The following is a 25,737-nucleotide window of genomic DNA, read 5'->3' on the forward strand; positions in this document are numbered from 1 at the left end:
TCCACAGAAATATTAAACAGCAAAACTGTTTTCAGCACTGATAATAAGCAGAAATGTTTCTTGAGCACCAAATCAGCAGGAATGAGACACTGAAGACTGGAATAATGGAAGACTGCTATGCCATCTCTGGAATAAATTACATATTAAAATAAATTCAAATATATGTCCATTATTTTAAATTGCAATATTATTTCAAAATATTTACTAATTTATTTTTGTGTGACTTTGTGTAATGTGTGTATCATAAATGTATTATAAAGAGAAAAATAGAGCATATGACTCTTTGTTAACTGGTAAAATTTTACATAGAAAACAATTAAAAATTAAATACAAAATGTGAAAAGTATTGATAAAATATGATATTACTTGCATAAGTCTGAAAACTCAACCCTGAGCTAAACATACACCCCTGAGACTTCAGATAGCGTTACAAATTTCTCGGATGGTTGCCTTGCATTCTCAAGAAAGACCTGAACGTCTATCATTACACCATTAGGTGGAGCTAGTATCCTGCCACACCGCTTTGCACTTCTCCTACTCTTCCAGTACACAACACCAGATTTTAATTAATGCATCTAAATGAATCAAACATTAGTGTGTAGGTGAATATATGGTCTGAATATAGTAAATAATACTGTAGGTATTGATTAGGAGAACAAATTTTCTTTATTCCAGCTTCTTAAATCTTGCTATTTTCCTTCAAGCTTTCTCTAAATTAAAACAAAGCTGAAACCAACAATTATCTATTGTGTTGTAAATGCCTCAGCCCTGAAGCTCTCCTGAATCCTGAGTGGAAGAGAAAAACACAAGGTTTTAAATGTTGCATGCAGATGCGACGTGTTTCCCGCCCTGCACGCCGCTAACACTTCATGATTTAATTCCAAGCAACCTACTTTTAGATTTATCGAAATGTGTGTATGAAGATAAAAGAGAAGATATAAAAAAATCTGCTCTAATAGCACCATTACAAGGCTGTGTCTGTTTTTGTTGTACTTGGTAATTATGTGCAAAAGCCTTTTCATTAGGCACGGTTGAGAATAATTAAACAGACATGTTGGATAGGTCTTTTTGTGTGTGGTAGAAAGATTTCAATTATGTATGCAGAGGACCACATGTTTCAAAAAAGTTGATGAAGCACAGAGCAAATGAGTTATGGCTGAAACATTACAGGTTTCAGCAGCATTAAATTTCCAGGAGTTCTCACTTCAACCCAAAAGGAAATTGCAGTTTAAAAAACTAAATATGCTCAGATATCAAATAATGTAGCAAGACTGCACAGTGATTTGCTTATATTTCCAATTCATGTGCATATATGCATGTTATAGTTTGCTTTCTAGTTTTTGTAGAAGATAGATATCAGTGTTCCACCCTAGTGAAATCACACTAACAAGCAGTGCAGCATGTATTATACAGTGCATCACCACTCCATGATCCAATCTGACACTTTGGGAGCTGAGAGCCTGTTTGCGACTTACTCTGCTGGTATCATTTATTGAGAGCCTGAAGCATCTCAGTAGCAGTTCGGCTGCCATCTCCTCTCATCCACATTCCCTTGTCTCGCAGAGATCCACACTTCAGTGCTCTGTGTATTGCTGTCTAATGATTCAGGTTATTTTAATGAGTCTACGGATCACATCACTTTATTGTGCAGTGAAACTGTTCTAAAGTAACAGATAATAAAATAAGAGTAGGCTTGTCCTGAAAAGAAGGTGAAGATTATTTGATCGCTGTGTTTCCTGCCCCACACTCAAGTGATGTCATGTTTAAATCCCCCTCTGCATGTGTTTGTGGGAGTGTGACTAATATGCAAAGCGCAGTATGCATGCTATATGTGCATGTGCTGGCATTTATACTTCTGAAGCATATGGATTGAAAATCCTATTCATATGATTGTGAACTAATTTAGTCACTGTTTACACTTGAAAAAAATAGCATAAAGGATTTATAATTCTGAACAATTTTCACTCAGGAACTGCTATAAAATTTCACAATTAATTACAAAGAACAGCAAGAATTAATAAGTGAAATTTTGAAGTAGAAAGACTGAAATTGTATTTGCTTGTAAAACATGCTCCATTAATTTTTAGTACTTTTAGTAGAAAAATCATATTTCACAGAGCACTGAGTCATATCTCAGGCAGTGGTTGGATTTGAGACAACATCAAAGCACCTGCCAGGAGCAAACTTGATAAATAATAACATACGGGTACAAGTCTGGTACTTGCTGTATCCAGACGAGACCTTTATAATCAAAATTCCATCCATGTCTGATTTAAGTTGCAGTTTTATCCCTGATAATGAGTGATGTCCTCCCAGGCACTAGTAATGATGTAATCTAAATGCAACATCAAAATGATGCATTTCTTTTCCGTCACACTAGAATACATATATTATGTCTAGGTTTGATTTAAATTTTCTAACAGACTGTTTTTAGAAAAAGCCTTCACATGTCTCATTTATCTTGTAAAACGCAGTTTTCATAATTGTAAGTTACTGTGTTTGGAAAAACAACACTTGCCGGAGATGCTTGTTTCCTTGGTAACGGGTGTCTCGTTGAATTTCTCCATTGCACTTGAACGCGCCTGTTCTGGAGCTATCTACGGGTGATAGATGGAGACAAGCTCCCATTGATTATTTTTTTATGAGAAAAAGCATCCCTCTCTGTTTTAAATGAAGAGAAAATAAGTCTATCGACAGTTCGGCGAGAAAATAATGAATGTATAAGAACGACACGGATTAATCAATTTGCCATAAAAATATTTTTCCAAAGACGCAAGCAGGGCTATATATTATCTTTTAATGTGTCATATTAAAGGAAACGAACGATATACACATTTAAATGTCATCAAAAGATTAATGCGAAAGCATAAATTATATATCCTAAGATACCTTAGTGAACCAGTTTGTCTGTTTAAATAGCCTACTGGTTGCCTCCCTTTTTGAGAAAATTCTGGACAAGTGATAAACAAAAATACATGATATGAGGAAACGATCATCTTTCAGTCTATGTTTTTTTTATATGCCAATTGTACAATAATTTACACAAAACTAATAGCCTACGCACTTCTTACTGGTTTCGTGTGACTTACACATAAACGTTAGAAAATCCGTCCAATTAGTTCAATCACAAGGTACAGTAATGACCTGCGATTTTCCACGCATTAACGCAAATGTTTTGAAGTCTATTCGACCGTGACAGACAGCTCTGTGATATCAGGCGTAATCTGCGAGTGCGCGCGCATCAGTGTGCGAGCTCAGTTCTCAGCACCAAGGACAGCGTCTCTCACAGAGCATCAGGTCACCCTTGACAAAACCTTGACTGGGATTCAATCACGCCAAGAGTGGGACAAGTGAGCGCAGATGACTGCAAGATTACTGCAAAACTGATTTTCCCACCTTCTCCCCAGAGAGAGAGAGTGCATATGTGAGGCGACTATCAACAGGAGCGAGCATCATTCTCTACAAAGGCGTGTTGACATGGTTCTTGAATATGAACGGGTTTCATGAGTGAAGCCCATTCCTCTGCGGAGTAGTAGACTGACGCGATCGCATTCCAGTGCTGCTGGAGAGGACGCAGTGAGAGCGGATCTGTCTAATCAACGGGCATCGACACGCATCCTCCACGGGGCACTCAGCTGGACTCCTCTGCCATCCAGGGCAAAATGCGTCTGGTTCTGTTCGCCTTCCTCATCTCGTGCTCCTGTGCGAGAGGCGGATGCGAACCCAAGACTGTGAATATCGGAGCTGTCCTGAGCCAGAAGAGATATGAACAAGTGTTCAAAGACGCTGTCACCCAAGCCAACAATATATACGGCAAAGATAAGTTCAAGATGAACGCTATTTCTGTCACCCATAAACCAAACGCAATCCAGATGGCACTCTCCGTGTGTGAGGATCTCATCTCTAACCAGGTAACCCTCGCAAGCCAGTCTCTTCAACTCATGCGAATACTCAGAAAATAAGCATTTTGACGTTATAATAAAATCTTTGAAAATATATGTTTTGAAGTGCTTTGTCACACAATGCTTTCGATGTTTGATTCTTTACAGAAGCATATATCTTTATATATTTCTATTTATCTTAATGACTAGATACTATTGACTTATTTTGAAGTGCGAAGTCACCAGGTCTCTGAATTTTTTATTTATTGGTTCTTGCAAAGATAAATCAATCAATCAATCAATCTATCTATCTATCTATCTATCTATCTATCTATCTATCTATCTATCTATCTATCTATCTATCTATCTATCTATCTATCTATCTATCTATCTATCATATTAGGTTACCGTTTCGGATGGCTCTGTCTTGTTAATATAACATTTAATATACATTAATATACATCATTATTTTAAAGTATCAGGAGACTATTTTAAATTTATTTTGTCAGATACTTAAATCAAGCTGTCAATTTATTTAATTTAATTTGTATATGTTTATTTTATATATTTATGTTTTATTGTATATATTTGTTTTGTTTGTACGAAGTGTTTCTGGTAAACGCGAAGAAATACAAATCTTTAAAAGAATCATATACCTGCAATCTTTTTTAAGAAAAGGTATTGTCAGTCAAATTTAGTTATTGCAACTTTGTATTCTGCAAAGGCAAACACTGCTGCGAATCTCGACTTTAGAGCACATTGTACGAAAGAAAACATTCAACAGGATCCGGGGTCCATTTTGACCTTACCGATGATTGAGCACTGCTGTGATGGGAAAGCTGTAAGGCTGTGCTCAGAGGTTACATGCACTGAGCCTGAAATAATGAAATAAAGTAGGCTACCTAGGATATGAGACAACCTGTGATTCATGTGGGGACATATGAATACAAATTCAAGCATGAGTAAAACATTTAAGGTAATATAACTGACCCCTCTATGAGGCGCCATGGCATCACAGTTGGTCCACTGCTTGTATTTTATTGAAAAACGTAAAACGAGGCCAACATGGCGCCAGTCTCGTAGATAACAGCTGCTTTGTTCTGCGAGGAAAGCTCTAGCAAATTATTACACGGTGGTGGAAGCAGAGATTATGGCCTTCAACGCTGTAACACGGATTACCATCCAAGTCACACCCGTCTACACAGACCCGAGCGTGCGCATTCTGTTCATGACAACTAACTCCAAACTGACGATGTTTGATCAACACTTTGACATTTCGCTGTCATCCGGCTCCTCCAGCAAGGTTAAAGAATTGCTTTATAGTGTAGAAATGCGTCAATTCATAGGTTACAAATTGAAAAAGTTATGCGTTGTGTAGGCTATAACCCTCTGGAAAATATTGGTCATTTTAATGGAAAACACTAACCTTACACACACTTAAGTAAAAACCATGATGTTAATGGCAAGGCAAGGCAAAACAATCTATATATATATATATATATATATATTTAACAGGACAGGACATAATGTCAAATTATTGTAACATATTTATTTAAATATTTGTTTCTTATCATTTTTGCTATCAGTTACCAACATTACAATGCTAACCAGTGATAATCTAGCCAGACCCTTCGCAAAGTCCCGCCCTCCTTAGTTACTGTTGCTATATCCGACAAGCCATGACGCTCTCTCACTAACGTTACACACCATGTTCTCGCGCAGTAAAATAAAAACCTCACGGAGCAAAGAGAAAACTGACAACTCCCCGACAGACAAGACAGCGCAGGTTACTTATAGTATGAAACAATTTGACATTTTTAAGAAATTCAAACAATAAATACCGTTTTGTGGGTCTTTAATGTGTCGTGACAGATCTGTTGCGCCTCAATTCAAGAGGCAATTGAACCGATCATCTTTTCATTTTAAACGTTACCTAAATCACAAAATGAACTGGAATGAACATAAGAACGTATTTAATTTCAGCAGCGGAAAGAAGTCAGTATGCAACATTTTTCAATTTTAATTCCACCAAAATTAATCTGATTTGTTTGTCGGGCAAAATAGCGGATTTATCTATCGATTGGTCAGATCACCTGTCAATCAAGCCAGATGACCGTACAGTATCCCGCCTATCATATACAGTGTGGGCTACACACAAATAAATAGATAGGTCGCAAAAAAATTGATTTGAATTTTACCTGTAAATGATCTCTCTTCCGCTAAGAACATTTCGCTGATTTTTCGCGCCACTATGAAACGAGAGAGCGCGTGATTCTACTCGGATGAGCGATTGCGTCCATGCCTGATAGTGCCCTACAAAGAGGACTTCACTCCATATTAAACGAGATTCCAAATTGCAGAGGCATATAGCCTACGTTTAGCTCAGGGCCTGCACGCTGTTTAGGGAAGAGCATATATAGCTACATTGGTTCGCAAAAAGCAAATAAGTACATTTACCAACCTTTCATCGCAACTGGAGTTTCATCTGTGCTCGAAGATGCTGTATTTCAAGTAGTGAACTTCGACATATGCTAACAGTGAGCTTTGTAGTAAATACTACGTAGGGACCGTTAATTTGCAACGCAGTCTATGAAATATCAAAACGTTCAAACGACACAATTGACCAATTAAAATCTAATAAGTCATGTAATATTGTGATTCAATTATATTTCTTGTTATTTAGCTAATGTTCATGTCATGTTATTTTTGTTGTCCTATTTTTTCAGCTTAGTAGTATTTGTTTGGCAACAATTATTATTTGAATCATATGGTCTTCTACTTTACTGTTACTATTCGTTACTATAAGTGTTATGGTTATCAATATTTTTTCTATTACAGATTTTAGTAGATCAAGTAGGTTTGCATAACTATACTTTGTATCATTCATTCATTTAGTTTTTTTATTGATTGATGGATTAGAGGCCTTTTTAAAGTGTAGTTTAGAAGTGACAAAATCAAAACAAGTGACAAAACTTTGTCAGATTCTCTGCTCACTTTGATCCTCATGTCCTCAGGTGTATGCGATCTTGGTGAGCCACCCACCCCAGTCCAACGACCATCTTACTCCAACTCCGGTGTCCTACACAGCTGGTTTTTACCGTATCCCTGTAGTGGGCCTCACCACCCGCATGTCCATCTACTCTGATAAGGTGAGTGTGGGAGACCACCAGCAGCTGGTTTATGACTCAGTATATTTCAGACAGAAATTCTGCTTGCGTTCCACTGCAGATGTCATCTCACCTTTTTTGATATGGTTTGCTTGGAGTTTTGAAGTGTGAAAACCTTTTTTGTGCAGGATATAGTGTAGCAAAGCCCTGAAAATATAATTTTGTGTGACGGTCCACCACCAGGGCTGCGTTTCCCAAAAGCATTGTAAGCTTAAGTACATCGTAGACCCATTGAAACCAATGGAGCTACGATCGGATTAGGTTTACGATGCTTTTGGGAAAAAAGGAACCCATGGTTTTCTAATCTTCCTCCAGGACAGAATAATGTGACAAATGTTTACTCGTTTTTAGTTCTAGTGTGGTCATTTTTTAGACTTTTAATTAAAAACTCTCATAAATACTGCATATAGCGTTGTGATCGATTGCCTCTTTTAGAATCACTTATACTCTTTGCCTTATGGCATCTCGGCATGCTAAGAAGTGATGTTTGGATCCATCTGTAATTAATTACAGTTAAAGTGATTAAATCCTAATGAACTAAAATTGCTTCGGGCCTTTGAGATTCACCAGTTCCTTCCCCCCAACCGTCCATCTAGAGCATCCACCTCTCCTTTCTGCGCACGGTGCCACCCTATTCCCACCAAGCTCAAGTGTGGTTTGACATGATGCGTGAGTTCCAGTGGAATCACATTATCCTGATTGTGAGTGATGACCACGAGGGCAGAGCGGCACAGAAAAGACTGGAAACCCTGCTGGAGGAAAGGGAGACGAAGGTGAGATGCGTGGGCTGCCGACTCACAGGGCCCAGCGTGTAAATGAGTGTGTGTGTAAGTCAGAGTGTGTTCCTGTAATCAATATCACAGAGGTCCTCTATATATGTTAAATGTTTCCTTTTTTCTGTTGTGTAAACACATTTCTTTCCATTGGCTAACATTATTTATGCCAGAGGCATCAACAGCGTCTTAAGTGGTTTATCTGCAAAACTTTGTACTTTTCTACTCATCTCACATTGCTTTTTACCATAGTCAGATTTTCCTATTTGTCTATCCACAACAGGAGGAAAATGAGGGACTTAGTCTGGGGCTGTGCAAAATATCAACGGCAAGGGGATTTGGTCGTTTTGCATTTCTGTGATTCTGTGAGAATTTCTTCCCAGCCACAGACTGTTACTGATTTATTGACTGTTCTCTTTGTGCAGCTTTGTGCTGTTCAATATTTCACATTATGTAAGAAAGAAATGTACAATAAATTTGAAGCTGAAGGTAGTTATGCACCATGTGAGCATTAAACCTCATCAACATTTGCATTTGTTCACATACATATACCAGTAATGAAAGGTTACATATGCAATGTCTAATTTTGAACAAAATAATGATTTGTTATTCAGTGAAAAGAGCCATTTCATCGGGATTTGAACCCATTAGCATGGCACTGTATTTTTAGGACACCCGCAATGTCGTTGCAATGTCATTTTCAGTAATGGCAGCCCCAAGGCCAGCTGTTTTTATATGCACATTCTCAGACTGTTTTGGGAATCAGTAGAAGGGCTCATGAAAGTCTTTTGCTTGTGTCAGTTATTAAAATAAAACCGTGCCTGTATGTTGTCCACACGGTTGGATGGCTGTATATAAAAGCTGCAATTTAAAGCCATTTTGATATACAAGAAAAACAACTGTTTTTCACAGTCTGTTGAGAGTTTAGGGGGCAAACAGGCTTTTTTTTATACAGTCAGGGACAAAAAAAAATCTTAAATCTGCAAATATGGATTAAATGCATAAAAAAGTTATCTCGAATAATCCGTGTTCATACATTTAATCTAGGAGAGTTTTACTAATTTTACTTTGGCTCTCAAAAGCAACAAATACTTGACATACAAACATAAAAAATATAGGCAATCAAGATTCTGTGACTCTTAAAAAATGTGCATTATCTAGATAGAGTGCTTGAAATATTTTATTCCGGGCCATATGTCTAGACAGAAGTGTCTTGTGGCAGCAACTTGTGCTTCATGGACTGTAGCTGATGTTCTTTTATGGTAGGTTGTCAAAGAAATGTAAATTAATGGATGGGATTAGGTTGCATTTGAATGTACTGCATCGTTAAAAAACAGCAATGCATTATAACGAAACAGAGGCATTAGCGCTCATTATTAATTTTGCTAAAGCAAGGAGCGCACTCACTCAGGGCAAGTGTTTTAATCAAATTCAAGTGAAAAGGTTAAATTAAAAAGAAATATTAAGAAAATAATTAAAGGAGGAGAAGTCATGGAAATAATAGTGTGCATGTTCAGGCCATATGCAAGGATAGATAAGGTTGTCTGCTCCATGTAGTCTTTGTTGATGTTTTTGCAAGCCCCAGGATAGAGTTTCCCAATTTGAAGCAGAAAAGTGGAGATTTGTTGGAATGCTTTACTGCGCACCATTTATAACTGTTTATAATATTCTGTGTCTGCATATTTTCTCTGTGCACATTATTCATCAGAGTAAAAACAGGAACTATGAAAACCTCGACCAACTGTCCTTTGACAACAAGCGAGGACCCAAGGTATATTTGCATGGTCAATGCACGCCGCCCAAAAGTTATCTGAAAGTAGCCACTAGAAAGCAGTCAAACAGTCAACAAACCGATTCCAGAGATCCTTATCCTGCCAGCACGTCTATTTATTTGTTTGGATTCTTTTTATGATTTCAATCGAGAATGGGTTATTTTTTCTGTTAAAGCGTATACAAAAACTCGCTCCCCCACCTCTCACTTTTTTATTTATGTGTAAAGGAATGCATGTATTGAAGCCAGCAAGATTGCAAGTCTATTCTTTTGACCGTGCGTGGAGATCTGGTCGTGTGGGACAGGCACTATCCAGATGTTACTCCCACCTTTCTGCAGCATTTCTTCCTTTTTGTTGATTTTTTGTTTTTGGTTGGGAAAGAAGCCACCACCACCACCACCTTCCTTCACCTGTTTTTTGCTTTCCGGTTGCATCAATCTTCTTCTCACTCTTCCTCTAACATGCACGTTTTTCCTTGGAATCTTGATTCCCTTGAGTTTGCATGTGAAAATGCTGAACTTTTTTACCTGCTCCAAGCTTACTTAAGTTTTTTCATTTAAGCTGATTATCTCAGAAACTTTTTTTTACTTCATTTTTTAAAACCCCTCCCCCCTGCAAAAAAAAAAAAAAGAAAGAAAAAGGAGATAAAAAAAAACAAACAAATAAAAAACGCAAGCGCGCAAAGAGCATGGTTCATGGCGGGGATGAGTCAACTACTTGACTAATGTTGTGTCCTAATCCCAGGCAGAGAAAGTGCTCCTGTTCAGCCAAGACACAAATCTGACGGCTCTGCTCCAGGAAGCCAAAGAGCTAGAGGCCCGAGTTATCATCCTGTCTGCAAGGTGAGTTCATCTCCACTGTTTAACCCATCACTGCTAATCGCTATTGTTACTGAATAATACATTTGGCCAGACAAAAGACTGCCTGGCAAAAATGGTGAAGCTTGGGTTTGAGAATTCTGAAAAGATATTTGTGTTACTGTTTAATTCAGGTGGAATTTTAAAATGCATTGGTCACATCTCACAGGAAGCTGACACTGATTTTGAATTTAAATGGAGTGGAATGATAGGACTATGATTGGAGTTAGTAAATTGCAAGCCAAAGAAATTCAGGTAGTGCATTCTGGGAAATAAAGTGTTCTATCCTGGAGCTGTGTTACAGAAAAATCCTAATTTAAATCCTATCTTATTTGTTTAGTAACCATGGTCATTTCACTTAGGAAATGAAACAATTTCACATCAAGTCAAAATTAAATATAGGAAGTTCCTGTTATACAGCCCCTGGTCAAAAAAAGCTAATTTGTTAAATAAATTATAATATAATGATATGATATGATATGATATGATATGATATGATATGATATGATATGATATGATATGATATGATATAAGCCAAGATGGACAACTCTTGTTTTGGAAAATGTAACTTTTATAGTGAATTACAGTTTTTGAAAAATTATTATTATTTTATATATATATATATATATATATATATATATACTTCCTTGCATTCAGAATCCAAAATCATGTTCGGTTCAAATTTCAGTTCAGATTAAGGAATCTAATCAGAATTGAAAAGACATTCTCAGTGCACTGCATATATTGGAACCATTTCAGAGAGTTGATGCATTAAAATATATTAAAAATGATTGTAATAAAGGTAACATGTCCAGCCTCAGTACAAAAACTTAATTAGGTGTTTTCAGATTAAATGAGCCGACGTCTAATTTGTTAACAAGAGATTGCTTCAAAATGTCAGAGAGTTTTGCTGCCCTTCATGAGTCACTCATCATAATCAGGCCCACACAAAATATGCAGACTGACTTGGGGGAAATCTGAGGCGTACTGCGTAATGATTTAAACATGGCAAAATGTTTTTTTACATTCTTGCTGGTGACTTCAAATCTATTTAACATAAAAATATGTTAAGAAACGTGTAGTATAGCTGATTCTCAGATTTCTGCACTCACAGAATCCATGCAGACCTGCTCATAACATTAAATTTTGAGGTGTTTAGTCCAATTAATACAGTCTATTACTACCAATCTTTGTCCAATCACAGTGAAGATGAAGCTGCAGCCATTTACAAAGCAGCGCGCCAGCTCAATATGACAGGCTCTGGTTATGTTTGGCTGGTTGGAGAAAGGGAGATGTCTGGTAAAGCACTGAGTGAAGCCCCAGATGGTATGTACTTTTCATCCTATCCATTTTCATCCACTCTTTCTATCTCTCTCTGTCTCTCTCTCTCTCTCTCTCCCAGGCTTCTTAACAAACTGAACATGTTTGCCTTTTAAGCTTTTTATACGATTACAATTTGCAATCCCCACCGACGAATCAGTGTCTGTGCTGTTCTTGCGTGTTTAAATGTTTAAACATCTCCATGTTTAAAGGTTTTAAACACAGTGATTCTTTCTTCATTGTACTGTGCTTTATGTCTAATGTTTAATTTGTTTCATTTTTGAGTGTTTGTCCTTTCTTTCAGTAGACAACAAATGATGCAATAGAGAGTTGTGGTAATCCATATTGGTTTGAATGTGCATACATTTTTAAGGTTTGGCTGTCATGAGTTTATGTATAAGTGGTGCTTTTGCTACCTCCACATTGAGGTGGGGATATGATGGTAAGCGACAACTGCATTTCTTTGTTCCCGGCTCTTTTATATACCCATCTGTGTTCAACTTCACGCCATTCTGCTCAGTGATGACCCTGTCCTGAACCCCCATGACTTTCACAGTCCTTCTGTCTGTCTTGAGACAATTTGTCGCTCATATGCAATGCACGTTTGTTTCTCTCTTTGGCAATGTGTGCATTTCTTTATTACGAGTATGCCTTGACGTGTTCTTGAGTCGTGTTGTGAGGCATTGGCCAACACCATGTAATGTTGTCAACTGGGCAGGCTTGCTCGGCCTTCAGCTTATCAATGGCAAGAACGAGTCTGCGCACATCTACGATGCCGTGGCTGTGGTGGCCCAGTCCATTCAGGAGCTCTTTGAGAAGGAGAATATCACAGAGCCTCCGCGAGGCTGTGTTGGCAATACAAACATCTGGAAGACTGGCCCACTCTTCAAACGGTGAGGCCAGGGATGAGCGCTGGCTAGCATTCGCTAGCTTTCCAACCAACCATCCATTTGCTGTCATGCATTATCATACATTACCACTGGTCTGGCACTGACAAGAGTGGAAGCCTTCACACCACAAATATTGAAACCACTAGCTTTTGACATCTAAAACCACACCTTGACTCCTCAAACAGAGTAATAAGCGAGTGCAAGGACACATCAAGCCTGTTAAGTTGTTGCTTACATTGGCCTTGTGAAATCTGGTGGTACCAATTTGCATTTGAGACCCAATTTGAGACCCTTACAGGTGTCATTTCTGTTCTCCTATGTCTGTGCCTGCACATTATACATGCCATCTGACTCCACACGGCATCCCCTAACTCTTCCCTAGTTATCGTCATGTCTTTTTCTAAGACATACCTGCATCTCCATCTCTGAATTTCTGGTAAACTTTCATTACTTCCAGTCATCGCCAATGTCTTCCTTTGTGTTTAAATGAGCATTTTGTGCCTTTTCTAAAAAAACCCTCTGGTGTACTAGAGTGCTGATGTCATCCAAGTATCCAGATGGCCTGACAGGCCGCGTGGAGTTTAATGATGACGGAGACAGGAGGTTCGCCCACTACAGCATTCTGAACTACCAGAAAACCCGGCTGGTGCAAGTGGGCGTCTACAATGGCTCGCAAGTATGAAATCGGCGCAGTCTTTTTAAAAAGCTGTCCTTCCGCTCAGTGCAAACATTTGCTATTTAAACAGTTTGGACAGTAGCACCCTTTGTAATTTTTTTTATTGTAATTTTATTGCAACACATTACAGTAAGTTTACAGTATTAAGTTTCATGAACCTTCAATGAACAGCAGTTTCTTTTTTTTCTGTGCAAAAAGGAGCCTACATATACAGTGAAAAACATTAGTTGTCAGTATTTCTTTCAACTTCAACTATATCCAGTATAAAAATTAAATGACAGTTATTGACAGGAAGATATTATGTTTCAGGTTGTAATGAACACTCAGAGGAAGATTATTTGGCCAGGAGGAGAGACTGAAAAGCCCAAAGGGTATCAGATGTCAACAAGATTAAAGGTACTTTATAGCAGAGGTTTTTAATGTATGCTTTTTGTAAATAAATAAATAAATCGAAAACCATGCATTGACATTCAGTTCTCATGTTATTTGATAGATTGTCACCATTCATCAAGAGCCCTTTGTCTATGTGAAACCAACGTTACGAGATGGAACATGTAAGGAAGAGCACACTGTAAATGGAGTCCTGATCAAAAAAGTGATCTGCACTGGCCCCAATGAGACCATTCCAGGTAGGTATTATGTGTTATATTAAATACAGTTTGTTGAAATTAAGTTGTGCTTTGTCCAGATCTGACAGTCTCGTGTAACTCTTTAGGTCGCCCCACAGTGCCTCAGTGCTGCTATGGGTTCTGCATTGACCTTTTGATCAAACTTGCAATGACAATGAACTTCACTTATGAAGTGCATTTAGTTGCTGATGGCAAATTTGGCACTCAGGAGCGTGTGAGTATTACGCTAACTTTATTGATTCTTCACCAGTCTGAAGCTTTGCATATCTTTTCCAAGGTCATGCAACTAGACTTGTCTGCACATTTCCAAGTCTTTCTTCACAGATGCTGTTAAGAATCTGCTGAAATATACATAACGTAAAGTCCATGTATCCATGAAAAAATGCTAAAAGTCATTTCCATGATAACAGGTAAATAACAGCAACAAGAAGGAGTGGAATGGCATGATGGGAGAGCTCCTGAGTGGCTTGGCAGACATGATCGTGGCTCCACTTACAATCAACAATGAACGAGCCCAGTATATAGAGTTCTCAAAACCGTTCAAGTACCAGGGGCTCACAATACTTGTCAAAAAGGTGAGCCTTAGATGATCTACTGATCATCGTTTGCTTTAGAGGGACAGTTCATTCAAGAATGAACATTTTAAATATAGATATTTTTGATCCATACAATGAAAATTAATGGCATCCAGTGTTGTTCTGGACCCCACTGACTTTGGATGTATGACCAAAAAAACGAAAAAAAGTAATACAGGTTGGTTAGCAATAATATTAAGTTGAATAAATAAAAAGATAGTTTTCTTTTTTGGATGAACTCTTCCTTGGAAACTGCTCTATTCCACGAGGCCAATAAAAAAAAAAGCAAGATCTGGTGTCAGTTTCATTTCAGTTTTTAACTTCAATTTCAAATAAAGTATCTGAGATGTAATTAATTTTTGGAAAAATCCTCTGAGAACATGATTTTCTGGGACAGAAATAGTATACCAGTTTCTCGATTTAATTAAATTCCCTGAAGTGGACTTATCTCTGTACTGAGAAAACTCTGTGATAAATCAATTGACTCTGGAGTACAGTGAAATCTATTAATACACCCCCTGACCATTGTAGATATAGACTCCATTTGATGCTCCATATGGTGAAGCATGTGGCAATGTGGGTGGTGTTTGTTGGGTTGGATAAAGCTGCGTTGTTTTGCAGGAAATACCACGCAGTACACTGGACTCGTTCATGCAGCCTTTTCAGAGCACTCTGTGGTTACTGGTGGGTCTATCGGTCCATGTTGTGGCGGTGATGCTCTACCTATTAGACCGTTTCAGGTAATAAAACAATATTTGTAACACGCATAACACCTTAATGGGGTAGATTATGGGGTAGAATGTAGCCTGGTATTAAGAAAGTTTGCAGAAGATATTACAGAAGATATGAAAAGTTTGGCGGAAGGTTAACAACATTTTTTAGATGCAGTTTAAAAGCATCTGTCTTTGACTGATATGCACTTTGCTGTGCAGCCCGTTTGGAAGGTTTAAAGTAAATAGTGAAGAGGAAGAAGAAGATGCCCTCACCTTATCCTCTGCTATGTGGTTCTCCTGGGGTGTACTTCTGAACTCCGGCATTGGAGAAGGTAGACATCAGCAATAAGATTATTATTCAGTCTGTTGGTGCTGCGAGGTGGAAATATTGCTGACTCTTGTGTTTGATTGATTGTGCAGTAAGCATCATTTCTTTATCGCTCTCACCTCTCTGCTTACATTCACAGGTGCCCCTCGGAGCTTTTCAGCAAGGATTTTAGGTATGGTGTGGGCTGGTTTTGCTATGATTATAGTTGCATCGTATACTGCCAATTTGGCAGCCTTCCTAGTGCTGGATCGGCCTGAGGAGCGCATTACCGGCATCAACGACCCTAGGGTGAGCGCTAAGTATGAAGCAGCTTTACATGTTATACAACAGAATATCAAATAAGACTCTAAATTACCATGCACTGAGATTTCACATTTCACACGCTATAAAAACACCACATATATAATTAAGCGTGGCGAGGACACATAATTACGGGTCATTCGTTCCCAAAGGTTATTTTTATTTGCCTTGTTTCATCGTAACAGTCATGTCAGTTCTGTCATGTGGGCTGAACATTTACAAAGGATTCGGTTTAAACATTGAAAAAAGGATTTAATTACATTTTATGAGATATTTATTGATACATTTACAAATGTGTTTAATTAAAGTTGTAGATGCACAGAAACAGAGACTTCAGTGAACATTTTTAGGTCACGCTTACCTTGGTTTACCTCTATTCCTCTCAGAAATATTTCATGTAATTGCAAAGCCCCTGTTTTTGATTTTGCAGACACCAAAGACCAGTTTACTTTAATTATTCATCAAGTTCTGAATACATTTATTTTGCCTAGCACCTATTTATCAGAGTTCATCCAGATGGTCCCACTGTTACCTTGTATTTCAGCTGCGAAACCCATCAGACAAGTTCATCTACGCCACAGTGAAGCAGAGCTCAGTGGACATTTACTTCCGGCGCCAAGTTGAGCTAAGCACCATGTACCGCCACATGGAAAAGCACAACTATGAGAGCGCCGCTGAAGCCATCCAGGCCGTGCGAGACAAGTCAGTCAACAATCAAGAGTTTCCACTAATAATACTATTTTTGATATGTCAGGACAAGTTTATTGGAAGAAGTTGTTTTAAATCTTTAATATTCAAACAGGGGCTGGGCATAGATATGGATGGCAGGAATTGGGCAGCAGAAAGCTAAATTACCAGTCAGTATAAAGGGTGACACATCCTCCTCTGCCCTCAGTGTGTGTGTGTAGAGCAGACAGAGGCTAAACCCCTGTTAGAGTGATTCAGTACAGTATTGATGCTGAATACAAAGCAGGGGGGAGCTGTATGTTAAAGAAGGACCTTCACTACAAGGCCAAGACGGGAACAGATGGCAGACTGCCAGTGTGTTTAATACATTTTCCCTACTGATTTTTAACATCTGGAGTTCTATAATCTCCAGGAATTAGTTCCACTTATCGCCTTTTAGAAGATGCCAGTTCTCAGGCATTGGTATAAAAAGTAGTTTTTTTTTTGTTGTAAAAATCCAGATGTCTGAGACAATGACAAACTAGGATTTAATTTAATCTCATTTAAAGTTGCAAATAAAGACAGTTTGGGATTTAACAAAGAAACATTGTGACATGAAAAATATTACTTAAGATTGTGAATAATTTCTAGGTCACTAATGAAATAAGTTATTTTGTGTCATTTATCGTGTGACTCTTTGTACAGACAGATCTTCTTGCTTCCTCTCGAAGCACAAGATGTTCTTTGGATCATTCTCAAATCATGCTGCATCAAATGAATCATCAGGTTTCACACAAACATGTGGAGTTAATGCAGCTTGTTTGCTTCTTTCATTAAAGCAAAAGAACAACAAAATTCTAAGACGTTTTGAAATTTAATGCATTGATCATACGTGGCAGTAAAATATTTACAGTGTTACAAAGAAAAATCCTTTTGAACTTTCATCAAAAAATCCTGAGGAAATTGTTAAGCAACACAACTATTAACAGCACTGATAATAACAAGAAATGTATTTTTGAGGACCAAATAAAGCAATGGCTGCTTTAAATTCAGCTTCAAATTACAAATCATAATATATCACAATATTACTGTTTTTACTATATCAAATGATGCAGCCTAGATGAGCATAATAGCAAATAGGGAAAGAAAATTATTTTTTTCATGGATATTTTCTCTACCCATAGCAAACTCCACGCTTTTATATGGGATTCAGCAGTGTTGGAGTTTGAGGCCTCGCAGAAATGTGACCTGGTCACCACAGGCGAGCTGTTCTTCCGCTCTGGATTCGGTATTGGGATGCGTAAAGATAGCCCGTGGAAGCAAAATGTCTCACTGGCCATCCTCAGGTATTCTCAATCAAGACTAATCATCCACAGTGCGCAGCTATACTTCTGTTTGTTTTTCTCTTTTTTTCTCTCTCTCTCTCTTCCTCTCAGCTAATTCCTAGGCTTGCTGCAATCTGTCAACTGTTTCTATTTCTGGAATAACGCTTTGTTATTCATTTGACTGATGTGTTGGGTCTCTGAACTAATAGTTCCCATGAGAATGGCTTCATGGAGGACTTGGATAAAACCTGGGTCCGTTATCAAGAGTGTGACTCCAGAAGCAATGCACCAGCCACGCTCACTTTCGAGAATATGGCAGGTATGATCCACCTCTCACAGGATCCCTTTTGCTTTCTGAAGAGCTGTTGACACTGACGCCGATCAAATCCCTCAAGGTCGTTGAGTCTCTGCGGTTTTGGTTGCTAGTAGGGGTTTTACTTGACTGTATCAGGCGGCAGATCAGTAGTCGCCACATCATGCCTCATTTGCATTGAAATAAAACCAACTATCACCAATTTACATATCACAAATTTTCAATGAAGCACGTTGCCAAAAATGGAAAATTCATCTCTGTCAATGTGAATAGGCCTTATCAGTAGTCTCTGTCTGTTGCCCTCTTTGTCACATTGAAGAAATTAGGAAATGTATTTTTCATCACACAGGCGTGTTTATGTTGGTGGCTGGTGGCATCGTCGCCGGGATCTTCCTCATCTTCATTGAGATTGCGTACAAACGACACAAGGATGCACGCAGGAAGCAAATGCAGCTGGCTTTTGCAGCAGTTAACGTATGGAGGAAGAACTTACAGGTACAGCTGTTCCCAACCCCCCCCCCCCCCCCCCCCAGCTCCCAGGCCAGTGGTTTCTGTCACAGAACAAAGAAGTCTCATAGATTTCTTCTAGTCGCATGTCTGTCATGATGCGAAATAAAGGTCATGATAAGGAATAAATTAAGCAGTGAGCAGAAAATGGTGCAGTGAACAAAGGCATTTGTCAATATTTAATACATGCTGAACACTATTAATGAATCGATGTTGTACAAGTAATAAGGGGTAAAAAGAGCACAATTAAAAAATGTTTAGATTATTTTATTTTATTTCTGATGCCAAGGATCCCCAAATATGATGCCTATAAAGTAAACTGTGAAACTGACTATTAAAAGATGAAGAGATTTTTATAGTGTGGAGAAAAAAAAATTATACACTGCTGTTATGATATGAAGTTATGCTTTCCAAGGCAGTATTTAATATTTTTTTTATATATTTTAACAATAATATTGTGAAATATTTATAAAATTAGTTTTGTTATTGCAAAAAGAAGATATAACAATGTCAAGTGAAATTAATACAAATTAAATGTTTTCCACAAAGTACAAAGTACAAAGACAAAATAAAAGCCAATATTTTATTTTAGGAAGCAAGGTGTTTGACTAAAAATATCATGCATAATCATTTTCTCACATAGCATAAAAGGGCATCAAAAACTTTAAGTTCCTGCTTAATATCATACCAATAATAAAGCACTAATACTCTTAGAAAGCAAAGTATAATTCAGTTATGTTCTGTTGATAAAACAGTACACTGATTGTGAATATCTGCTAAATGAACATAACAAACATAGTACAAAAATGCCTCAAGGTTAAAAAAAAACAAGAGGTTACCGGCCCTAACATTAATATGTCCATGCAACAGCAGACAAGTGTCCAATAATTCCTTCATAATAATAATGATGAGTGTTTCACTGCAGATCCATGCAAAGACACATTTCTTACCATCCAATCGAACTGCACAGCATGATAAAGCGGCTCCTGCAGCCTGCTATTATTGAGCAACTTGACAAATACACATACACAAGCATTAAAGGAGCCTGTGATGCTGCTGTGGAGTCAGGAAGATGCATGCTGAGCAGGCCGGCTGAATGGCCCTGCTGGGCTCTAGCAGGAATCAAAGCGTCCTCACGCCCTATACAAATCAGTGTCTGTCCGCTGCTGGCCTCCAGCTGTATCCATACACAATGGGTCACATGCCAACACGATGCCCGGATGTTGGCGGAAAGTAACAAGGTCAGCCTGTTTGAGACTTTAAACCTGGCTGGCTTGCACAACACGTAACTACAGCTCTGAACTGCTTTGAAAGTTAGTGCGTTGTTGAAGTGAGATTACTTTTCCTAATGGGATGCAAGTCATTGAGCATGGCCTTGTTACTTTAGACCCATTATTAGCAGGCACATATTTCACCACAAGGCAAACCCAGTGTCAGTGCAATCTGATTTACTTCACACATCAGAGATTCATGTTATAGAGAGTTAAGTGTTTTAACCTTCGGCTTTACTGCCTACTTGAGTCACAAGACAATGTTGCATGGATAATACGCCCACATGTCCTGCCCACTTCAAGTCAGAGGTCCGGCATTGTTGAAGGCTCATAATTTGAGATGAACAAATTACCATGAACGAGGTCTTTTTGATGGATTTTCCTCCTACTGTTTTATCGAGTAAAAGAAAAATAATGCTTATATAATTAAATTGCAAATGAGCCTCCATGTAATCCCCATCAGAGCGGGCAAACATGGATGTTTAACTGCCGCTAATGGCAACCGAGTGTGCTGATGAATAATTCCTCCCAGAAAGCTCAAATCAAATATTCCACACAAAACCCGGCACGCTTACTCCAGGTGCACGTGCAATGTATGCAAAAGCCGTACACACAACTGCTTTCCGAATGCATGAACAGACAGATCTGCCCTGGGTGCATTTGCATTTCAAACCAGAGCGAGCCAGGAGCAGATCAGGAGTCCATGTGATGTGGGCTAGCTGCCAACTCCAGAGGCACTACCTCATCACAGGGCTTTGAAATGCAATGGATGAAAGCACTGACGGTTAAAGGAGCTTGTACGGTCACCCTTTCTATAGAAACCAGAATGTATTATGTGAAAACAAATGAAAATCTTACTGTGGGCATTTTTTTGTGTCTTGTCTCTTTTACAATGTTGTTTGAAAGAACCAGGCAGTGACTAATAATTCACAAATGCTGAAGGAATTGAAAAAATATTTTACAAAAAAACTGTTTAATGCACTTTACTTTACAGAAGCATTTTGGTTGGCTTTGGATTCAAGACCTTTTTTGGAGAATAAAACCTATAAAATAGAATTTTTGCGCCAATCTTATATCCCCTATCCTTATTGTGTTAAAATGGTTCATGCAGTGCTGTAAATTAAAGTGCAGTTGCAGATGGCCACATTTTGAGTCGCTCATTAGAAACATGGTCTAAATGTGCTAGTCAATGAGGGAGTGACGGTGCCAGCCAAGGTCAACTGTCATGTCATTCATTTTGCATTCCCTTTTTGGTTCCATGTATTGCATGTCTTCTGGTTGAATTCACCAACCCTTCCCGACTCACTCGTCTCTTCTTATGAGCCCGCGCATCCCTTCCTCCTTCCTTCATATACCCATTATCCCCTCAACGGGGTATAATGCCAAGGAACTGTGTTAAGTTTCGACTGTTTATTGATGAGTTGTTCATTTTCCCTGAAATAATAGAACATCTTTTCCCTCTCAAAACGGAGCCTGTTTTTTTCCCCATCCGATTCTACGTTCATTTTGCTTTCTTTGCTTTGCTAATGCTTTGGCTTTCCATTTATGGAGTTGCAGAACTGTGGATGAGTGTGGTCTGATCACACGATCCACGGCAGTCCTCCTCCCCTCGCTAGAGTTTCAGGATTGTTAAAGAGTCGAAGTAAGACTTTATGCATATATTCTCACCCAGTCTACACTCTTAAAAATAAAGGTGCTTCAAAAGGTTCTTCACAGTGATGCCATAGAAGAACCATTTTTGGTTCTACAAAGAACCATTAAGTCAAAGGTTCTTTAAGAACCATCTCTTTCTTACCTTTATAATCTGAGGAACCTTCTTCCACCACAAAGAACCTTCTGTGAAATAGAAAGGTTCTTCAGATTTTAAAGGTTCTTTATGGAACCATTTGTTATTTTTTGGCATCGTGAAGCACCTTTATTTTTAGAGTGTCTATGCCAGTGTCCTCTCTCCATATAGAGCGCTGTGGGTGTGTGAAAGCACTGTTCTGACTCACAGCCAAGATGGAGATGGAGTGTGGACAGGAGATGCCATGTTAATTGTGATAAGCGCTAAAATTAGCAGGGTAGTACCATTCAGTAGCTTTAGTATTCAAAGTGGGTGGTGATGGTTGGAAACCAAACACGCTCTTCCAGAGAGCACAAATAATTGTTCTACATATACTGTATATTTATTTTAGGATAGGAAAAGTGGTAGAGCAGAGCCCGACCCCAAAAAGAAAGCCTCTTTTAGGTCCATCAGTACCAACCTGGCCTCCAACATCAAGAGACGTAGGTCGTCCAAAGACACGGTAAGAAGATTAAGAAAATGACGCCCTGCCTGTACTTCTATCTTCTCGCTCTCTTTCTCTCCCTACTCGGCTTGCCCTGTTTCTTTCACTCTCTTCCTTTCTCCTGTCATCTCATCTCTCCTCTCAAAAACAAACGTCTCATCTCAGACTCTCTTCACCCTCACACATGGAGTTACAGTCATGGCCACATGTTTGTCAGTCAGCCATCTATACTCCATCCAGACATCTGTTGGGAAAGCCCAATCAGGGATCTAGCTGCTAGGGAAAGTGTGTAGAGGGAACCGAGGACCAGATTTTTGGGGGGGCTTGTGGGTTTGACCTTGCAGGAGGGGGCGAGGTAGCTTCTCCTTCTTAGCGCCTGTGCTGGTCTTTCTCCCATGCCTAACCTGGATGTGACTTTATTTTATGCTTTTCTTTTCCCTTTCTTTATGTGTACTCGTGTGTCTCTCCTCTCACTGCTCGGTCCTGTAACCGTTATTTCCATGTACCTCATCTTTCTTTTATTGTCCCATTTTATGTGGTTGCTGTCACAAAGTCACCCTGTACGCCTCCCACGATGCACGGTATTGCCGTTAACACCCAAAGACGAGATACGCTAAAATAACCTGGGCTGTTCCCCTGGCAGGCCTGCACTTCCAAGATCTCTTTATTTTTAACCATCCAATGTTTTCTTTGCAGTTCTATGAATAAAAAAAATAAAATAAAAAAATAAACACTTTTCATTTTCAGGAAACGCTGCTCAGATGGGTTTTTGGTTTACGTTTACAATGTATTGAACTCTCAGAGTTAGATTCCCAGATGAGTTCATTCACACAAACGCCTCCGCACTGTTTCTTCGGTCCCACAGGTTTAATAAGACTGAGGATTCAATACAAACAAATGTGCAAGCACAGACTATTTCATTGCATTACTTTAATTGGTTTAGACTGAGTTTTTATTCAATTGCACGCTAGGCATTTTCTGGGTATGGCAATGATTGACCTGGGGCTTTGTTGCATGCACACTCAACTTGAGAGATTATTCTGATTGGCAGCTCGTATGGTTCATGGTTTACAAAAAAATATCCAAATCCATGTCGCTAAAAATTCAGTTGGTTTCTCCTTCAGTTGGATGGTCTGAATCATTTACAGAGGTGAGGGTGCAAAATGTGTTTCATTAACCTGATATGATTTCAAAATGCATTTTCCAAAGATGAAAGGAGAATAGGAGCAGATTAAAAACACAAAGTCTACTAGCTAAACAGTGCCAAAATGTCTTTTTGAACTGATGTTTACCCATCACAGTCCTAATCATCCTTTTCTTTTCTATCAGTGTTTTTATAAATGGATTTGAATGGTGTTTTGAATGTCGGTGTCCACACCACATGCCACACTGCCTCTCTCTTCCTCTACCAGCATGATACTTCTAGTTGTTGTAGAATAGTGCTCTAAAGCTGTTTCCCTGTTTGTAGACAGGGAGCGCTGTGGTTATGCCTCGGAATTGACTTGACTGAGGGTATCACAACACCCACTAAAGCCACTTCTTTTGAGATATATGATTATAGATAACTCATTTTCAACGGTGCAGCGAATAAAAGGGACAGTTCACCCAAAAATTGTAATCTTATCCTTTACTCGTAACCTGTATGATTATATTTCTTCTGCCTAACACACACTTTGAACAATGTTTTAGCCCATTAATTAAAATACTTTAATTATCGGGTGGGGGGGGGGGGGGGCACTGGGACATTATTTAAAATATCATCTTTTGTGTTCCACAGAACAAATAAAATCATCCAGGGTTGGAATGACGATATGGACGAGTGTAAAATTTTCCTATGTGGAGAGTATCACAATAAATAAACCTTTCCATGTAATAATACTATACACTCTAAAAAACGCTGGGTTGTTTTTTCAACCCAACTGCTGGGTTGAGGCCGTTGGATAGGACTTTGGGATGTTTTAACCCAAGTTTGGGTTGAAAATAAGGTTTTAAAAAAAAAATTGTTTAACCCAGCGGTCTGGGTTGAGGACGCGGACGTGAAGGAGAGCACGCACGTCACGTCAAGATCGTACGTCTCCAGTGCGAGCAGCCGCCATTTTCTCAGCGTGATAGAAGCGAGAAGCGAGTGAAAGACTATGGTAAGTAAATATTCAAAATGTAAAGTTATCTTTTATTGTTTACCCGGTTGTATGAAAGGCGGAAGGTTTTATGAAAGGCGGAAACAAAGGAGCTTAACGTTATATATATATATTTTTTAAAATAAAACGGACGCGGTTTTCGCCTCAGACACGGAGGTCTTAACTGTCTCATGTAACGGTACTGAACGGAGGATGTACTTTTAATATAACGTCTGTGAATGTATTTTGTCATATTTACACAAGGTTTTACATTATCTGTACTTTTTGAGGCGTTAACAGACGGTTATGGTCACGGTTATGGTCATGTGAATTTGTCTTTTTTTTCGCGGTTAAACTGAATGTATGTTTGTCTCCTAAAGGAAACGGCATTGTGTAGTAAAGACTAGCATAATTATTTTGAGGCTGTTGAAGTGGTAACTGTTAAAAGTATGTTTTACATGTAATATTTCCTGTCTTCATTGTCCTCGCGCCGAGAGTTAAAGACACAGAAGCTGTTTGTGTGAGGAGTCACAGACCTGTGTGAGGATGAGGAGGAGGTGTTCTTCTGAAGAGAGGGACAGACGGTTTAAGGAGAGTAAACTTCAGAATAACATCAAGTTATCTTTATTTTTACTAAGACTAAAATAATGTTGTTTTTTTAGATGTTGCAATCCAGAGACAAGATAACTTCATTCTTTTGAGACTGATGTAAGTTAAGTTATTATTACTTTTTTTTTTTTTTAGAAAATTAATGTTTATGTTGTGTCCTGCCTGTTAACTTCACATTTTGATGCAAAAACAGTGTGATTTTATATATATATATATGTATATGTGTGTGTGTCTGTATGTATATATATATATGTCTGTATGTGTGTGTATGTATATCGTCGCTGCCCGATGAAACTCACGTATGTCCAAAACGGTTACTTTTCAGGAAGTGAAAAAAACACTGTATTTCAAAAGCAGTTGAATGTAGCGTTGTCATACTTGGTACGGCATCTTTACATGTAACCATATTCTTGCCAGTGTAATGATATAATCCACATTTGACCAAAATTGAGTTTAAATGGACATACGTGCATATTTTACAGTAATGGTGGTCGATACGCGTTCTTCCGATCATTAATTAGAATGGCCAAGTCACGTTTCATATTGACAGATGAATACGCTCAGTTTATTAAATAGCCTACGTCTTAGTTTATTAAATACGCTTAGTTTATTTAATATTAATTATAAATTTATTAAATGTCTCTTGCAAACTATGAAGTGACAATGAATCAATACACTGACTAGGGGTGTGCCGGTTTCAGAATTGGTGATGACAGTTATGACGTGAGTCAAATGTGACGGTTCATAACATAACCGTCGGGGGGGGGGGGGGGGGGCA

The 25,737-nt window shown here is 38.5% G+C and overlaps 1 protein-coding gene across 4 annotated transcripts in view; it reads left to right on the top strand.

Annotated features, from left to right (window-relative positions):
* Positions 1–3,223: 3,223 nt before the first annotated feature.
* The window catches only part of grin1b (glutamate receptor, ionotropic, N-methyl D-aspartate 1b), a 28,439-nt gene continuing 5,925 nt past the window's right edge, over positions 3,224–25,737 (top strand). Inside the window, exons 1-20 of one of the 4 annotated variants that reach the window (XM_052556329.1) lie at positions 3,224–3,911; positions 6,896–7,030; positions 7,645–7,821; positions 9,530–9,592; positions 10,338–10,435; positions 11,655–11,776; positions 12,489–12,663; positions 13,192–13,336; positions 13,646–13,732; positions 13,830–13,965; positions 14,052–14,179; positions 14,376–14,540; positions 15,162–15,280; positions 15,473–15,585; positions 15,721–15,869; positions 16,426–16,583; positions 17,732–17,893; positions 18,082–18,191; positions 18,535–18,680; positions 22,141–22,251. In XM_052556329.1, coding sequence (XP_052412289.1) covers positions 3,663–3,911; positions 6,896–7,030; positions 7,645–7,821; positions 9,530–9,592; positions 10,338–10,435; positions 11,655–11,776; positions 12,489–12,663; positions 13,192–13,336; positions 13,646–13,732; positions 13,830–13,965; positions 14,052–14,179; positions 14,376–14,540; positions 15,162–15,280; positions 15,473–15,585; positions 15,721–15,869; positions 16,426–16,583; positions 17,732–17,893; positions 18,082–18,191; positions 18,535–18,680; positions 22,141–22,251 — 2,748 coding nt within the window. In that variant the 5' untranslated portion in view covers positions 3,224–3,662. The remainder of the gene's footprint in view (positions 3,912–6,895; positions 7,031–7,644; positions 7,822–9,529; positions 9,593–10,337; positions 10,436–11,654; positions 11,777–12,488; positions 12,664–13,191; positions 13,337–13,645; positions 13,733–13,829; positions 13,966–14,051; positions 14,180–14,375; positions 14,541–15,161; positions 15,281–15,472; positions 15,586–15,720; positions 15,870–16,425; positions 16,584–17,731; positions 17,894–18,081; positions 18,192–18,534; positions 18,681–22,140; positions 22,252–25,737) is intronic. The other 3 variants (XM_052556331.1, XM_052556330.1, XM_052556332.1) reach the window with 3 other exon arrangements.

This window comes from Carassius gibelio, chromosome B5 (genome assembly GCF_023724105.1).
Source record: "Carassius gibelio isolate Cgi1373 ecotype wild population from Czech Republic chromosome B5, carGib1.2-hapl.c, whole genome shotgun sequence".
In the NCBI taxonomy this organism is placed as follows: domain Eukaryota; kingdom Metazoa; phylum Chordata; class Actinopteri; order Cypriniformes; family Cyprinidae; genus Carassius; species Carassius gibelio.